General features: G+C 41.7%; 1 protein-coding gene across 1 annotated transcript; it reads right to left on the bottom strand.

Annotated features, from left to right (window-relative positions):
• Positions 1 to 3,028: 3,028 nt before the first annotated feature.
• On the bottom strand, positions 3,029 to 4,060 carry LOC124980284 (UDP-glucuronosyltransferase 1A9-like). The gene has a single exon (XM_047545687.1). The coding sequence runs from the start codon at positions 3,947 to 3,949 to the stop codon at positions 3,044 to 3,046; it is 906 nt and encodes a 301-aa protein (XP_047401643.1). The 5' UTR covers positions 3,950 to 4,060; the 3' UTR covers positions 3,029 to 3,043.
• Between the last annotated feature and the right edge of the window lie 13,396 nt (positions 4,061 to 17,456).

Here is a 17,456-nt window from a genome sequence, read left to right as displayed (position 1 = left end):
AAATTAAACCCCTATCTCTCACCCTGCGTGCACCTCAACTCAAAGTAGATCATAGATTTAACCACTAGAACAGACTCTGTGACTAACAGAAGAAAAAGTAGGCCCAAATGTTCACCATGTTGGCCTAGAATCTGTGTTTCTTAATGAGACTCTTAAAGTTCATGAAGTAAAACCAAGAATCACTAAATGGGATGGATTCAAACTAAAAAGCTTCTTCTCAACAAAGGAAACAATCAATAATGTGAAGAGATAGCCTGCACAATAGGAGAAAATCTTTACCACATGCACCTCAGATAGAGGATTAACCTCCAGGATATATAAAGACCTCAAAAAACTTCACACACACACACACAAAAAAAAAAATCCCAGTCACTAAATGAGCTAAGAAACCGAACAGACACATCACAAGAGAAGACACACAGTGGATCAGCAAATTTATTTTAAAATGTTCAACATCTTTAGAAATTAAAGAAATGCAAATCAAAACTACTCTAAGATTTCATCTCTCCCAGGGCAGAATGCCAATTATCATGAACACAAGCAACAATAAATATTGCTGAAGATGTGGGGGGAAATGTACGCTCATACATTGCTTGGTGGGACTGCAAATTTGTGCACCCATTATGGAAAATGGGATGGAGATTCCTTAGAAAACTTGGAGTGAACCACCATTTGACCCAGCTCTCCCACCTGGTTTATATCCAAAGGACTTAAAATCAGCACATTACAGTAAAACAGTCACATCAATGGTTATAGCAGCTCAACTCACAATCACTAAACTACGAACCAACCTAGATGCCCTCCAACAGATGAATGCATGAAGAAAATATGGTGTATATACACCATGGAATATTACTCAGGCTTAAAGAAGAATAAAATCATAGCATTTGCCATTAAATGGATGGAACAGGAGAATATCATGCTAAGCAAAGTAAGTCAATTCCAAAAAACCAAAAGCTGAATATTTTCTCTGATATGTAGATGCTAATTCCCTATAAGCGGGAGTGGGGGCTAGGGAAGATAGAGTTACACTGGATGAGGCAAGAGGTGAGTGAAGGGAGGGGAGGGTGGATGGGGTAGAAAGGACAATAGGATGAATTGGACATTATTACCCTAAGGTCATGTATAACTATATGACCGATGAGATTCAACATCACGAACAACCAGAAGGATGAGAAATTATACTCTATCTATAGATGATGTATCAAAGTGCAGTCTACTGTCACGTATAACTAATTAGAACACATTTTTTAAAAATACCTTAAGAAGAACTTCTGTACATTACTTTCATGATGCTCTTGATACACATGCAGGAATATACATACAAAATCGCACTAGCTATAATCTTTCCTTGTCACAGAGTAGATGCTGTTAACACATTGACACCTACTTTAGCGAATACAAACACTGAATGCTTTCCCAAGAGACACCTGCCAATTTTAAACAAAGACCCAGAAACACACACACACTCCAGAGCTCTCAGGATGAAAATTTTTACAGTGTACCTGGGCTGTACCCAGGCTCCTAATCTATGGGCCCTCTGAGATCTGAATTCCACTTTGAGAATTGTGCTTGCATTATATTTATATTTATAAATGTATAGTGTCTCGTATTTAAGTTTACCACAGACCAACTCACTCAGTACACGGTAGTGCCTCATAAGTAGGTAAGTCAATGGGGCAAAACTGAGAGTGCCGAGCACAAAAAATAAAAACATATATACATACTGCAGTTCAGTGCAATGGATGAAGAAAGGAATTAGGACCAAAAGATTTTGGGACATCAGACGATACTTGCAGGAAACTAATAAAATTAGATGCTTGAACTCTATACTTAAAGGACTCTTTGCAAAAGAAAAAAGGTAGCTACACAGGAAGAGTTGACAAAAATGAAACATGATGTGGAAAACTGTTTCCACATCTCAGGTCAGGAAAGACATACACAAGTTCAGATCCAGAAACTCTTACAGAAAACCTTTACCACTTTAAGGCCACAAAATTGAAAATCCTATACCATAAAAGATGAAGAACAGCTCCTGAAAGTTTATTCACAGCACATATTAAAAAGCTGTGTCAATATCCAAATAGATGACTGGAGAAACTAGTTATAAAAAGACAGAAGCTATAAGAAAAATGGCTAACAAATGTGAATTTGAAATTCCCAAGAGAAGAAATGCAAATGCCCAACATATCTGTGGAAACAGGAAGCAAAAACCAAAGCAGTTACACTCAATATGTTGCACAGAAAATCAACAAAACTTACAAGTTGCCACACCTGGACCTGGAGAATGTATGTAAAAGCTACAGCTCTCATACACGACTGATCGAAGAGGGCCGGTGCTCAAGACCCTGCAGGCTGTTTAAACATAACAGGAGCACAGCATCTGACCAGCAGTTTTACTCCTAGGACACTCCCAGGTACAAAGAAAACAGCAAGAATATGGAAACATGGGAGTGGGGAGAAAACATTTCAGAATGGTCACTGTAGTCTTGTTCAAAGAGGAAAAAGCACAGTTTCAGTATCTATCACTATTGGTTGGTTCAAAAGAAAATGGCATTTAAAGCTTTCAATGCAATTAGCTGAATGAAAATGTTGACTTTATAAGTACTGGACTGTGAACATGTCTGCAATACATTGGCGAGTGACATGCAAACTAAAGAACTCATGTACACTTCATTAATAGATATTATTTAATAAAACAGGTGCAAAGTTTGCAGTAGATGCATGAATACAAATACAGTAATTTCAAAACAGGAAAAAATACAGACAAAACTGCTCAGAACACTTTCCTATAGGATTGGCAAAAGTGAATGGTTCACATCCTAATGTGTTTCTCAGGGTTCTTCTGAAGCACTACTAGAAACAGAGCTTAGAAATGACATATATTCCATTACTGCTATGCACATCAATATCAACGAGGCCAGCTTTATAAAATTTGCTAACCCACGGTTAAGGAACAGGCACAAAACAATTGTTAACCCAGGAAGAAATTCCAGATGCAATGAATGCAAATAACAAGTCACAGCTCAGTAAGGAATCTTTCTTAACGCCCAAAGCCAGTTTTCCTCTGTGTGCCAGAGGAGACACAACGTACCTTGGGCAGTGGCTTCCCCTGATGGCAGTTGATTCCACCAATGAAGATCATGTTGGGCATCACAGGTCTGGGATAGTCCAAAACAAAGTCAGTTCGTAGTAACCAAATGGATACTTGGCTGAAGAGATCATATGGTGTGACAGGAGTTTGGAGAACTTCAGAGGCGATTTCCAAGGCAGTTTTGAAAAAATGGGGGCAAACTAAAAGCTCCCCCAATCGGTTTATATGGTTCTCTACTCTCTCCTTGAAAGTCATGGTATCTGAAACCTTCATGAAAAGTCTGGGAACATAAGAGAGAGGACTGGGGCACTGAGCACCTTCTTCGTGGTAAAAGCAGAACACTCCCCTGGCTAAGACCACGGATGGAAGTGAAAAGTATTTGGCAACAACTAAGCCACACATATCAAAAGGATCCAGAAACACTGCATCAAAAGAGCTCTTCTTTAACAAGTCCACTAATTTCTTGTCATTAAACAAATCCCTACACCGTGAAAAAGTGATGTTAAAAAACGCTTTGGATGAACCCATTGCTAGACCATACATACTTTGTTCTGGGGTTTTCCATTGAGTGTCAAGAAAAAATTTGAATTCACGGTCCAAGTCCTCCATAGTGTAAGAAGTTGAGTAAGTCTTTACTGTAAAGTTGGATGCCTTCCCCAGTTGCCAACTCACCTCTGGCATGACAGCCACAACTTCATGCCCTCTCTGGATGAGTTTTTCCATGACCGACCGCATGGTAAACCAGTGGCTGCCATCCATGGGCACCACCAGCAGCTTGCCTGCCTGGGCAAAGCCAGATGCCAGCAGCAGACACAAACACAGAGGAAGGGGGGCAGGCAAAAGAGCAGGAGCCATGGGACAGCTGAGGCCCAGCAATCCAGCTGCTTGGATACAAAGCCCAAGGGATACGGTAGGCGGAAGAAGTGCAGGCACTTAAATACCAGAAGAGTTGGGGTGTATTCAGAATTTGTGAAAATATATGACACTCACTGCCAATGATTTCCTCAGAAGAGTCTTGATTAATGAATAACATCCATTGACCGACCTGCTTGTATGTTTTCCAGGGTTAGGATAGTTCATGATCTTTGCCTTGAAGCAGCAGCATGCCCTCAAACACAATGTGACTTTACTAACAGGATGATTAAGCAACAAATTGGGACTTGGTCATCTAGAAGGATGAAAAGGCAAACCTCAAGAAAGACTGCAGTTTCGAATTTGCCCAAAAGTAAAACCAGAACTTAATCTTCAGAGCACTGAAGACTCTGCTCAGAATGAAATGGAAGAACCAGCTTCAAAGGAACACCTGGAAGGCCCATAGCCCGACCTGCTCCCTGGCAATGAAACTGTGGTTCATGACAGAGTGTGACAAGGACGTGCACTGCTGCTGTCTCTTCAACTTTCAGCAGGATTCACGCTCCATTTCCAACCCTTCTGAGGCTCTGAGATGCTGCAACAGGATTGAGAGTCCACTCCATGGACCATCCAGGGATTTCATCCAGCATGGCTGCCATCTGTGGCAACTCGCTTTCTCTTGACACCTCCAGAGCAGTGGTGTCACCCAATCAGTGTTTGCTGAGCACATGATGCCATGTCCTAGCCAGAGATTGAGACCTGTGCTGTGGGCCATGACCTGTGGGCCCTCCTTCAGGGCTCCATGTGCTTCTCTCCCACACTCTACTGAGCACTCCATGTGCTCACAGGGCATGTATTCTTCATGTTCCCACCCTCCTTCCACAGGACCCACACTAAGGGAGAAAATACAGAGAAACACACAGGGACAGAGAGAACACAGAGAACTCACACGAGGACAGTTTCCTGCTTTGGACTCTACTGCACTGGGCACTTTTACACAACTTCCTTCACAGGTGAGCACAGAGGTATTTCTCTAGCAATACCACAAGGGGAATTAAGAGAGGGGTCCTACAGCCAACCTAGGGGACTCTCCTTGATAGGAACACACAAAGCAGCTCCCTCTGGACCCTAAATGTTACTAGACCCATTCACCTTGGTGACTGGTGTTGGTGGCTATGCCATACAGACTACGCCAAGATGGCACCTGGCAGCCAGCCAGAAGTTGTTTTGATCACATCGGCCGTGAGGAAGTTGGTTAGCAAACACACTCAGGTGCTTTATCATTGGCCATATTCAAGTGAGTCCACGCACACAATGCGTGCACATGTGTTCCCGAGTGCTCTTGCTCGTGCCTGCTCATTTTGACCTTTGCAGTGATAGGGCAGCTGGCTCCTTGCCTGATCACAACTGGCATGGCCCCGCCCTCCGCCTTCTGGAGGGAATATAAGCGGGCAGTAGGTAGAAGGTAAAAAGAAGCAACAGCTAGCAGAGAGCAGAAGCAGCTAGCAAGAAGAAGCAGCAGCAAGCAGAAAGCAGATGGCAGATTGCAGGGCGGAGAACTGAGAACACACCTCTAGGTTGCAGATCACAGATCACAGTGCATGGGACGCCTCACTAAGAAGCACCTCAGAGAGATAGCACCTAGTTCACAGGATGCGGAACCTACCACTAAGAAGAAGCAGCAGAACTCTAAGAAGAAATAGATCTCTGATAAGTGTAGCAAGCCTCTTTTCCTGATAAGCAAAGTCTCTCTTCCTCTAAGCTCTAAGCAAAGCCTATCTTTCTCTCAAAGTTTCTTTTCCTGTAAAGTCAAGCAAGCTTCTCTTCCTCAATAAGCTAGGGAATAAGCAAACAAGAAAGGCAGAAATAGAAGTAGTTTATTACCAGTCCACCTCTGAAAAATACCCCCGCGATTATTGGGGCAGGCGGTAACAAACATCCGCAGGATTGTTGCTGTGGGCGGCGACAGACTGGGGCATGTGCACATCATTGTCATTGGAAAGCCAAAAGAAGGAGAGTGACATCAGCCATATGGCACAATCTGGAGTCTCAGAATCCACCTCCACACAGAAAGCTCAATGAGCAATGATCTGCAGACCAGGATATCTTGAAATTCCAACTCTTGGGCATAAGCTTGAGGCCATCCAACCAGTTCACAGCACCAAGTCTCCTTCAGCGGGCAGGGGAGGAAGGACATCTCACTCTGACAATGCCAAGCCTCCTCCTTCCCCAGGTGTCCACCCACCACACAGGATGCTTTCCCTGCAACATGGCTGCACAGAAGGGAAGGAGACATGCTGGTAGTCATCCGGCCACGCTAGCATTCCAAGATGCCTCCAGGAAACCCATTCCATTCTCACCTCAAGGGCAACCTCAGTGGAAATGGCACTTAGACCACCCGAGGCCTGGAAAAAACAAAGAAAGGATGCAGTGCTCACAGTGACCAGCGTGTGCACCTTGGTGGACTTCAGTGTTGCTGCCAGCTAAGATGCTTGAACACAGAGACAGGCCAACCTCAGACCAGCTGAGTTGGCTGCCATAAAGAGCCCAATGGAAGTTCAACCGAGCTTCTGTCCTAGATGGTTCCTTTCCTGCCCCGCTCAGTGCCCACCACCTTCATCCCACCAAGACAGGGACAGTCCCACTTTCTGGATTCCAAAGTTGTCAGAGGATTCATAATGCTTTGACCTAGAAAGTTAACAGCAACACTACTCGGTAAAAAATCAGGGCCCCTCTCTGTGCATTTGAGGCAAGCGTGGAGTTAGACCTGCTAGGCCTCCAGTTGATTCAGCCACCAGGTACCCATGGCTCCACTCTGAAAGGGAGGCATTCCCAAATTGTGCATTTACAACGAACAGAGCCTCAGGTCATACCTTTCCCAAGAAAGGGATTCCACTGCACCCTCTGCCCAACAGTAGACCCCAAAGACTACAATGGCCCAGTCAGGTTATGTACTATGTAATCATCCTCACCAGACACCACTGCAGTACTCAGCCAGGAGCACCGGCCTATGGCAGAGGTCAGGCAGTTGTTTCAAGAGAGAGTGGAGCTCAGGCAGCTACCACACCTAACAGAACAAAGGCATGTGGCTCACGAGACTCAAGAGTGAACCACAGGCCTGCCTGCCGATGGTAACTAGCTCGCCCTTCAAGAATCACAGTGTAGGGACCCAGTTTCACAGGACCACAGCCATCTTCACTCATAACCTGGCCCCATGAGTAAACCTGGCCTGTCCCTGCATGCTTACACGGCATACTATGGAAAAACACAACCATAACGGTGTCATCGGAGTGTGTCCTGGAGGACCACAGTGTTGCCAGTGCCAGGAACGTGCCTGCCGTCTTTGATGCCACCTCAATAAAACTTGGTGCATTCCTGCTTGGGTGAAGGCCACCTTTGTCATGACCGCTACGTAAGCCCCTCCCTGGGAATGAAGTTGCAGGATCTACTGGTCTAGCTGCTTCCCTTGACCAGGTATTTGTCCACAAATTCCCCATGATTCCCAAACCTGCAATTTTGGTTCTCTAGGATTCATTTTGCTCTATTGACACGTACTCCTTACGTCTGATATTTCTCTTATATTGGATAATCCCAAATGTCAGGATAGACTAAATGAAGGACTCTGCCTGCAGAAGAACCCAAATGAAGGTCAAAACAGGCAGCTGTACCCTAAAATGCACACGCACCAAAGGGAAACCAAACAAATTTTGAGTTAGTGAATCATGACAACTCCCAAGAAAACTAACCAAGTTCCAATCACTGATAGTAAGGAAATGAAGGTGTAGGAGATGTCTAAAAAAGAATCCAAAATAATTTATAGAGAAAGCAATGAACTACAAGTTTTACAGGTAGAAGTTTTCATATAATTTGGAAACACATTTAAAAAGCAAAAAGTTACAAAAGAAAGAAAATATCAGAGAGAACCATACAGATTTCCTCTGATTCATGCCAAGACTAAAGTAAAAATGCAAATGGGAGCTTCAGTAGCAGAATTGTTCCAGAAGAAAGGATGATCTGGAAGATTGAACACTGAAATGATCTAGTCTGAGGGGACAAGAAGAAAAGAATGATGGACATCATAGACATCCTACAGATCTTGGGACATCATAAAAATCTTTTTGACATAGCAGTTGCTCAAGGACAAAAAACGATGACAGGTCATAAGGCATTATTAATGAAACATTGTCTGGAATCTGCTCCAGTTTGAAGATAGATGCTGCACCTAGATACAGGAAGCACTGAATTCTCTACTAAATTCAAATCCAAGAGGAGAACATCAGCACACTGGATGATAAAACTATCCAAAATCAAGACGAGGGCTAGGGATGAAGCTGTGTAGTAGAGTGCATGCCTACCATGTGTAAGTCCTGTACTCAATCCACAGTGTACACTCACATGCACGCACACACATGTTCACACCATGGTAAAGAAAAAATTCTGGTAGCAAAATAGAGAACATATCATATACAAAGGACCGATGAGTAAACCTGGGCCACGAGGCCATTCAGCAGGCTTCCCAGCAGAAGCGTTGCATGCTAAGAGAGACTAGGATCACGTACTCAAAGAACTAAAAGAAAACAATGCCAACCAAGAACATTTCATTCATCAAAGCTGCCCCTCAAAAATGAGGAACCAGTAACAAGTTGCCAAACAAAAGTTTATGGTGTTTATCACCACTAGACTTGCCTTCCAGATACTGCTAATGGGAGATCCCAGGCTACGACCAAGAGCTGTTAATTGATAGTGTGGAAAATATGAAAGCCCCAAACACAAGAGTGCAGATAAAATAGAGCCATGTTCAGCACACACTAGGTTGGGATGAGAGGGCCAGAAACCATGAAACCTGGCATACTGATAACATGGGCAAGACAGCAAAAATAAACTGTCAAGGCAGGCACAGGAAAAATGATGCAGATTATAGCATCTAAATGAGAAATGTGGAGGTAGGAATAAAAGGGCAGACTTGTGGCATTCAAGAAAAGTTAATTTGATATCAACTTGGAATAGATTTTATAAATGTAAGATACTCCAAGTAAACATCATGGTAAGCATAAGGCAAAACTCTTTAGTAGAAGCCCAAAGAATACCACTCCATTCCAACTATCAAATCACAAAGTCAGACAAGTGACAGAGGAAGAAACAAATTATCTATAAAACAACCAAGAAAAACAGATAAGTACATCTTTACTTATCAATCATTACCTTGAATGTAAATGGATTAAATTCTCCAGTAAAAAGACTAAGAGACTGTTTTTTTTTTCAAAGTCCTAATGTGCTTCATACAGGAGAATCACCTCACTTTTAAAGATATACAGTGACTAAAAGTGAGAGGATGCAAAAAGTATACTACGCAATGAAGACTAAGTAAAAGCAGGGGTAGCTATATGTCTGCCTCACAAAATTGACTTTAAGTGAATGATTATAGAGGCTGAAGATGGCAGAATAGAGACACCAACATTAATTTGCTCCTCCAAGGGTAGAAACAAAGCAAAGGTATGTAACTGTAGAGTTAAGTGGCTGTGGGACAGCACTGGAAATAAATATTCCAACTTCTAGGATTTCTACTGCCTTTAATGAAATTATGGATCCATAATGAATTGGAATTTTTCCTGCTATTTCTTCACAGTAGATATATTGAGAAACTCCCCTGAGGTCTGTGATTCCATGATGTTGTTTGTTTTTTGTTTGTTTTTTTGTTTTTTCTTCTTCTTTTTTTTTATTATATATTATGGATAAATCATGTTGTTAAAACAAGTATGTTTACCATTTCAAGATTACACATTTGTTGATTGACTTTTTTTAAATTTATTTTTATTGTAAACAAATGGGATACATGTTGTTTCTGTTTGTACATGAGTAACAGCATACCATTTGCATATTCATACATTTACATAGAGTTTGATTCATTCCGTTATTTTTCCTTCCCCCCCACCCCTCCCACCTCTCTTTTCCCTCTATACATTCCCGTCTTCCTCCATTCTTGCCCCCCTCACACCCCCCATTGTGTGTCATCATCCGCTTATCAGTGAGATCATTCGCCTTTTGGATTTTTGAGATTGGCTTATCTCATGTAACATGATACTCTCCAATTTCATCCATTTGCCTGCAAATGCCATCATTTTATTATTCTTTATAGCTGAGTAACATTCCCCTGTATATATATACCACAGTTTCTTTATCCATTCATCAATCGAAGGGCATCTAGATTGGTTCCACAGTCTGGCTATTGTGAATTGAGCAGCTATGAACATTGATGTAGCTGTATCTCTGTAGTATGCTGATTTTAAGTCCTTTGGGTATAGGCCGAGGAGTGGGATAGCTGGGTCAAATGGTGGGTCCATTCCAAGTTTTCTAAGGAAGCTCTACACTGCTTTCCAGAGTGACTGCACTAATTTACAGCCCCACCAGTAATGTATGAGTGTCCTTTTTCCCCACATCCTCTCCAACACCTATTGTTGCTTGTATTCTTGATAATCGCCATTCTAATTGGGATGAGTAGGAATCTTAGTGTAGTTTTGATTTGCATTTCTCTTAATACTAAAGATGTTGAGCATTTTTTCATATGTTTATTGATTGCTTGTAGATCTTCTTCTGTCAAGCATCTGTTCATATCCTTAGCCCATTTGTTGATTGGGTTATTTGCATTCTTGGTGTAGAGTTTTATGAGTTCTTTATATATTCTGGAAATTAGTGCTCTATCTGAAGTACAAGTGGTAAAGATATTCTCCCACTCTGTAGGTTCTCTCTTCGCATTGCTGATAGTTTCCTTTGCTGAGAGAAAGCTATTTAGTTTGAATCTATCCCAGTTGTTGATTCTTGCTTTTATTTCTTGTGCTATGGGAGTCCTGTTAAGGAAGTCTGATCCTAAGCCAACAAGGTGAAGATTTGGACCTACTTCTTCTTCTATAAGATGCAAGGTCTCTGGTCTGATTTCAAGGTCCTTGATCCATTGTGAGTTGATTTTTGTGCAGGGTGAGAGATAGGGGTTTAATTTCATTCTGTTGCATATGGATTTCCAGTTTTCCCAGCACCTTTTGTTGAAGAGGCTATATTTTCTCCATTGTATATTTTTGACACCTTTGTCTAGTATGAGAAAATTGTATTTATTTGGGTTTGTGTCTGTGTCCTCTATTCTGTACCATTGATCTACCTGTCTATTTTGGTGCCAATACCATGCCGTTTTTGTTACTATTGCTTTCTAGGATAGTTGAAGTTCTGGTATTGTGATACCCCCTGTTTCATTCTTTCTGCTAAGGATTGCTTTAGCTATTCCGGGTTTCTTATTCTTCCAGATGAATTTCATGACTGCTTGCTCTATTTCTGTAAGGTACATCATTGGGATTTTAATTGGAATTGCATTGAATCTGTATAGCACTTTTGGTAGTATGGCCATTTTGATGATATTAATTCTGCCTATCCAAGAACATGGGAGATCTTTCCACCTTCTAAGGTCTTCCTTAATTTCTTTCTTCAATGTTTTGTAGTTTTCATTGTAGAGATCTTTTACCTCTTTGGTTAGATTGATTCCGAAGTATTTTATTTTTTTTGAAGCTATTGCAAATGGAGTTGTTTTCCTCATTTCCCTTTCAGATGTTTCGTCGCTTGCGTATAAAAATGCTTTAGATTTATGCGTGTTGATTTTATAGCCTCCTATTTTGCTGAATTCATTGATGAGGTCTAGAAGTTCTTTGGAGGAGGTTTTTGGATCCTCTAAATATAGAATCATGTCATCTGCAAATAGTGACAGCTTGAGTTCCTCTTTTCCTATTCGTATCCCTTTAATTTCTTTAGTCTGCCTAATTGCTCTGGCTAGAGTTTCAAGGAAAATGTTGAATAGAAGTGGTGAAAGAGGACATCCCTGTCTTGTTCCCATTCCATGATGTTCTTGAGGAATACAAGTATCTTCTTACCTTTGTGCAGAATGTGTTATCAGACAAGATGCTAAGCATATCTACAGTCCCTACTAGGGTCATATATCCCTAATCCTCTTCTGTGTTGCCCAGTGGTAACAGCCTCCTCCCAGCTACTCCTGCCTCACCATCAGACCCCACCAACAAAGCCAGCCAAGCCAGTGGGGGAAGGTGCCCGCATACCCCATCACTGCAGATTCTAACCTGGCATCCTACACTTGGGTACCAGCACAATCCCAATACTTTCTGACCTTCCATCCCAAACCTGGGAACTGAAGTATGCACTGGACAGTTATTCCTTCAGGGTAATCCCTGAGCTCTCTACTGTGCAGTTCATCAGGCAGACCAGTATAGCTTTGGAAAAGATGCACAAGATTCCCTTTACTACCTCCTTCCTGGGAGGAGAAAACTCAAACTCACTTGCCAGTGTTTCCTTTCCTCTTCTTTCAAACATTGATTAAACATGTAACTTCCTCTCTCCACCAGGAATGGGGTTGTATCTTCCTTTATAGTACAGGTTTCCATTCAATCCTTTAATCATGAGGAACAAGGAGAACCTAGAATTATACCCACAGGCATTTTTCGGTTCTTCTTGTAAAGGAAAGCATCACAGATTCTGCTGAGCCCCACCTAGGAGACAGAATTCGATCTGATGCCCCACAAAGTGTTCTGTTATTTCCAGAGACTGGGAACAAATCACTCCTCTAACCCTGTAAAATCTAATCCCCCTACAAACCATGGGAACCCCACGACTCCCTTTCCTGACACTGAGAGGCCTTGGAGAGTAGATTTGAGTTTTGGAAAAGCAGTTGCATAGAAGATAGGCCATTGGCAAGGATTTCCACCCCTGCTGTTCTGCACTGGACTCTTCATGGCAGTGCCCCATCTGCTGGCCCAAGATTTTGACATGAAGCAAGTGCCTTTCTTCCTCTCCAAACAAACTTCTGCAACCAAGTCCTTTGGCATACCCCTTTTCTCAAACTATGTTTACAATCATTCAGGAAACATGGTACCAGCACCAGGCAGGTGCTTATGGCAATATAAAGCCAAGTGTGGTTTGGGCCCTCATGGAGTTAGAGCACTAGAATGGGTAAAGGCACTCTGCAGAGAGGTGTGAAAGAATGTATTGGTTTTCATTGTGATAACAGTATGAAAAGGTGCATTAGGCAGCATGATAGTCTGTCACTAGAATGTGTAGCCCTCTCTGGGGATCATGGACAGTGTCCAGAAGACATAGTGCTGGAACCAGAATCAAAATAGTAAGTGAATTTAGGTCAGCTGTGAATGGGAGAAAGGGGACTGAGAGGGTGAGCAGCGGGTATGACACCTGCAAAGGAGAGTAGAATGTGGTGGTTTGAGAGACCAGAAGGAGGCAGTGTGGCCGGAGCATTCGGAGGGGCACTGATGAGCTGGAAAGGTAGGCACTAGGGTGAGGACCGCTCATAGGACACCAACTCAGTAGAAAGTAGTCACAGCATTTTAAACATTAATTCATTTTTAAAATCTAATTCATTTTTGAAGGCAATCAGGCACCCTTTATTCAAAGGGAACAAGGTGATAAGCCCAGGACCACTGCAATAGGGTCCTACGGTGTGAGGGGGGATCTCAACTCCACTTTTTAAAAGGATAGATGCTATGACACATTTTTTAAATTTGTTATCGCGGCATTATAATTACACATAATACTGGAATTACATTGCCATATTCTAACATGAACATAACATGACTTATCAACCTCCTTCCAATGTGTCCCCTCCCTCCCCTCCCCCATCCCCTTGATCAGCTTGCTCTACTCTACTGATCTCTTTCCAACATTATCATTATTCTCTCATATGTGCAAACTGGAGAGAAAAACATTAATTCTTTTAAAAAAATGGATGTCGGAAAAAATAGAAAGACCCCAGAGTAGGGCATCGAAAGGGAAAAGGAAAGGAGGGGATAGGTAAGTACTGAAGAATAAAATCTACCAAATTATGTTTTGTCCATGTATGACCATACCACAGTGAATTCCAAGTATATATATGTATATATATAATTATAATACTGTGATGAATTTAAAGAATGTTAGAAAAATAAGATAATGTGAAAAAAAGGTTTGTGTCCTGATGCAAACAAAAGAACTCTTACAAGGCACTTTTTCCTCTCTCTTTTTAAACTGGGGTAAAATATACCTGGCAAAATATTCCCATCTGCACCATTTTAAAGTGAAGAATTCTGTGGCTTTTAGGACACTCACAATCTGTGCGACTACCACTCTCTAGTTCTAGATTTTCATCATCCAAAGGAAATCCTTTGCCCATGAAGCAATAGCTCCCCATTCCCTGTCCCCTCATCTCTGCTGTCTCTCTGGACTCGCCTATTCTGGGTATTTTAGAACTAGAATGACATGTGTGGCCTTTGGTGTTTGCAAGACTCATATTGTGTAGCATGTATCCACACTTCATTTCTGTTTGCAGGTGCGTGCTGTTCTCTTGTTTGAATGCCTGTTTTTTTCATCTGTTCCACTGAGATGTCTGTGGTTCTTTTGCCTGGTCATTGTTATGAACTGTGCTCCCACAAACACTCATACAAGCCTTTACTTCAGAACCTGCTTTTAATCTGGGGCATGTTCTTGGGAGTGGACTTTCTGGGCCATATGGTATTTCTATGTTTCACCTACTAGGGAACCACAAACTGCTTCTGCTTCAGAAAATACAGAAAATCACAGCAATGGAAAGAGACAAGTGGCACTTGGAGATGCAGAAGAGCAATGTTTATTCAGACTGGTGCAGGTTCAGTGGTCTTCTCCAAAAGCTGAGCACAGCCCTTTGTTCTCACTTATCTTTTATACAGTACAGACTTCTGGGTCTCAAGACTTTTCATGCAAGTAGCGTGATCCCTCCCCCTTTCTCCAGGCAGCTCTGGTCCCTCTCACAGCCACTGAGCAGCAAGATAACAGAAGCTGAAGGAGCAGTTGCAACTATTAACAGAAATGAAAAGAATCTCTTAGGAAGGAGCTGCCCCTTCACTTCCACAGTGGCTGTACCATACTACATGCCAGTGGGCAATGCATGAGGGATCTCATTTCTCCACATCCTCAACACTTACTTTACTTGCTTTTTTTTTTTAAGTATCGTCACCCTTGTAGGTAAATGGTTTCTTATGGTATCTACTTGCACTTCACTCATAACTAATGTTCTTGAGCAACTTTTCTAGTTTATCATTCAGTTCTATAACTTACTTGGAGAGCTGTTACCCATTTTTTAAACTGGGTCATTTCAGCTCTGTTTTAGATGCTTAAACTTATCAGATATGTGATTTGCAAGTACTTTCCTTCTGGGGGCTACCTTTTTACTCTCTTGTGTGTGGCATTTAATGCACAAAGGTTTTTATCTTGATAAAGTAGAAATTACTTTTGGTTATTGTTGTTTCTTGTGCTTTTTGTGCCATACCTGAGAAACTATTGCCAAGCTCATGAATATTCAACACTATGTTCTCTTCTAAGAGTAAAGTTTCACCTTTCCTATTGAAGGCTTAGATTCACTTGAAGCTAATTTTTAAATACTGCGTGAAGTGAGGACCCAACTTCATTCCTTTTCATGTTCATACTCAGTGATTCTGACAACATCTGTTGAAGAGACTAATAGTTTCCCAGTTGAGAGGTCTTGGCACTCTTAAAAAAAAAAAATTGATTAGGCGAATACTGTGGATTTACTTCTGAATTCTCAGTCATATTCCATTCATCAATGTCAAGCAGGCAATTTGGAGGTCCTTGAGGAAATTTAATTATGCAGTGTGATATAGATAATATTCTAGAATAACTGATTTTACTAAGTGTAATAAGGATATTGTGATTATGTAGGTAATTTTTTTCCATTTAGGAAATTATTTAGGGATATCATGGATTTCCTTTACAAAATTGACAGTTAAAAAAAAATTTAAGGCAGAGGAAAGTGCACAGATGAATTGGTACAGCACAATATTAAAACTTATTTTATCTAAAGACGGATATATAGATGTTCAGGACATAGTCCCCTTTGTGTATGTTTGAAAACTGAAAAAATGTTAAAAATATAATCTTGGTGAGAGGTCCTGGGCTAAACACAAATAGCTATATTAGAAATTGGATTTTGGGGGGGCGGGGAGATAGCTCAGTTGGTAGAGTGCTTGCCTTGCAAGCACAAGGCCCTGGGTTCGATCCCCAGCACCGCAAAAAAAAAAAAAAAAAAAAAAAAAAAAAAGAAAAGAAAAAAGAAATTGGATTTTGGAATGGAACTAAAATATGACAGAAATGGGATGAGGACTTCTCCTTACTACTAGGTAACTGCAGCCAACTCCCAATTTTCCACATCTAGAACTACCCTGACTTCCTCCCAGTGGGACTGCATTACTAATTGCACTGAAACTCACCAATAATTGCAAAACACTGGGAGTAACTGCTTTCCCCCCTCATTAAAATACTTCTAACATTCTTCAAATGATGACCTGTGCCTTGTTAAAGAGTCAGTGAAGCCGCGCTCAGTGGCACACAACTGTAATGGAGGCTGAGGCAGGAAGTTTGCGAGTTCAAAGTCAGACTCAGCACTTAGCAAGGTCCTAAGCAACTCAGCAAGACCCTGTCTCTTAAAAAAAAAAAAAATACGAAATACGGCTGGGGACGTGGCTCGGTGGTCGAGTGCCACTGAGTTCAATCCCTGGTCCCCCACACCCCCAAAAATTCAATGAAACCCTTGGATATAATTCCTCTGGATAGACTCAAGGAATTTTGTTACAGGACACCATTCTTAAAATCCCCTCTGTAGGACCCAAGACACACACACAACATGCCCTTCAAGCACATGCACACACACACACACACAGTGACACACACTAACATCACCGTGTTCTTCTGGTTAAATATGATTCCTGTTCTCCAGCAACACAAACATTGTTTGATTTTTAAGAGATACTCTGCCGGTGTGAACAAAAAGACAGAAACACAAACACTCCATAGCTCTCTGGATGAAAATTTCTACAGTGTACCTGGGCTGTATCCAGGCTCCTAATCAAAGGGCCCTCTGAGATCTGAATTCCTCTATGAGAAATGTGCTTGCATTATATTTATATTTATAAATGTATAGTGTCTCCCAACGTATAAGATTTTGTATCCATATATATCCTTTAATACACATATAAAAACAAATGTTTTATTTTTTTAAATGTGTTATACATAAAAACACACATTGGAAACATGGTTCAAAGTTTAATGTTTTATAGGCACTTCTAAATGATGGTAGTATATAGAGAGATCCTGTATCCCTAAAACCCTCAGGTGACGCACTGAGCAACCCTGAACTCACTGTAGGTTCAGCAAGGGGCAGGGCCCCACCCCAGGGCAGAGGGCAAGAGCACAGGCAGTGCCTCTTGGTGATGGGCACAGTGCTGACAGAGTAAAAGGGAGAAGGGCCTGTTGAATGACTCAGCTTGTTAAGATCCTGCAACTTGATCTCCTTGCTTGGTCTTCCCAAGAGCAGAAAGCCACACCTAGCTTTAACATGCCCAAAAGCATGGTCTCCCAGGTCACATTCCCACCAGTGAAAATGAACAGAAACCCTGCACAAACTCCTGCCAGCATGGGAGAG

Source organism: Sciurus carolinensis, chromosome 3 (genome assembly GCF_902686445.1).
Source record: "Sciurus carolinensis chromosome 3, mSciCar1.2, whole genome shotgun sequence".
Taxonomy (NCBI): domain Eukaryota; kingdom Metazoa; phylum Chordata; class Mammalia; order Rodentia; family Sciuridae; genus Sciurus; species Sciurus carolinensis.
This window is presented reverse-complemented; position numbering and strand designations above follow the sequence as displayed.

Bases quoted from the DNA above. Each gene is read 5' to 3' on its own strand.
- LOC124980284 (XM_047545687.1), bottom strand. From the start codon at position 3,949: ATGGCTCCTGCTCTTTTGCCTGCCCCCCTTCCTCTGTGTTTGTGTCTG.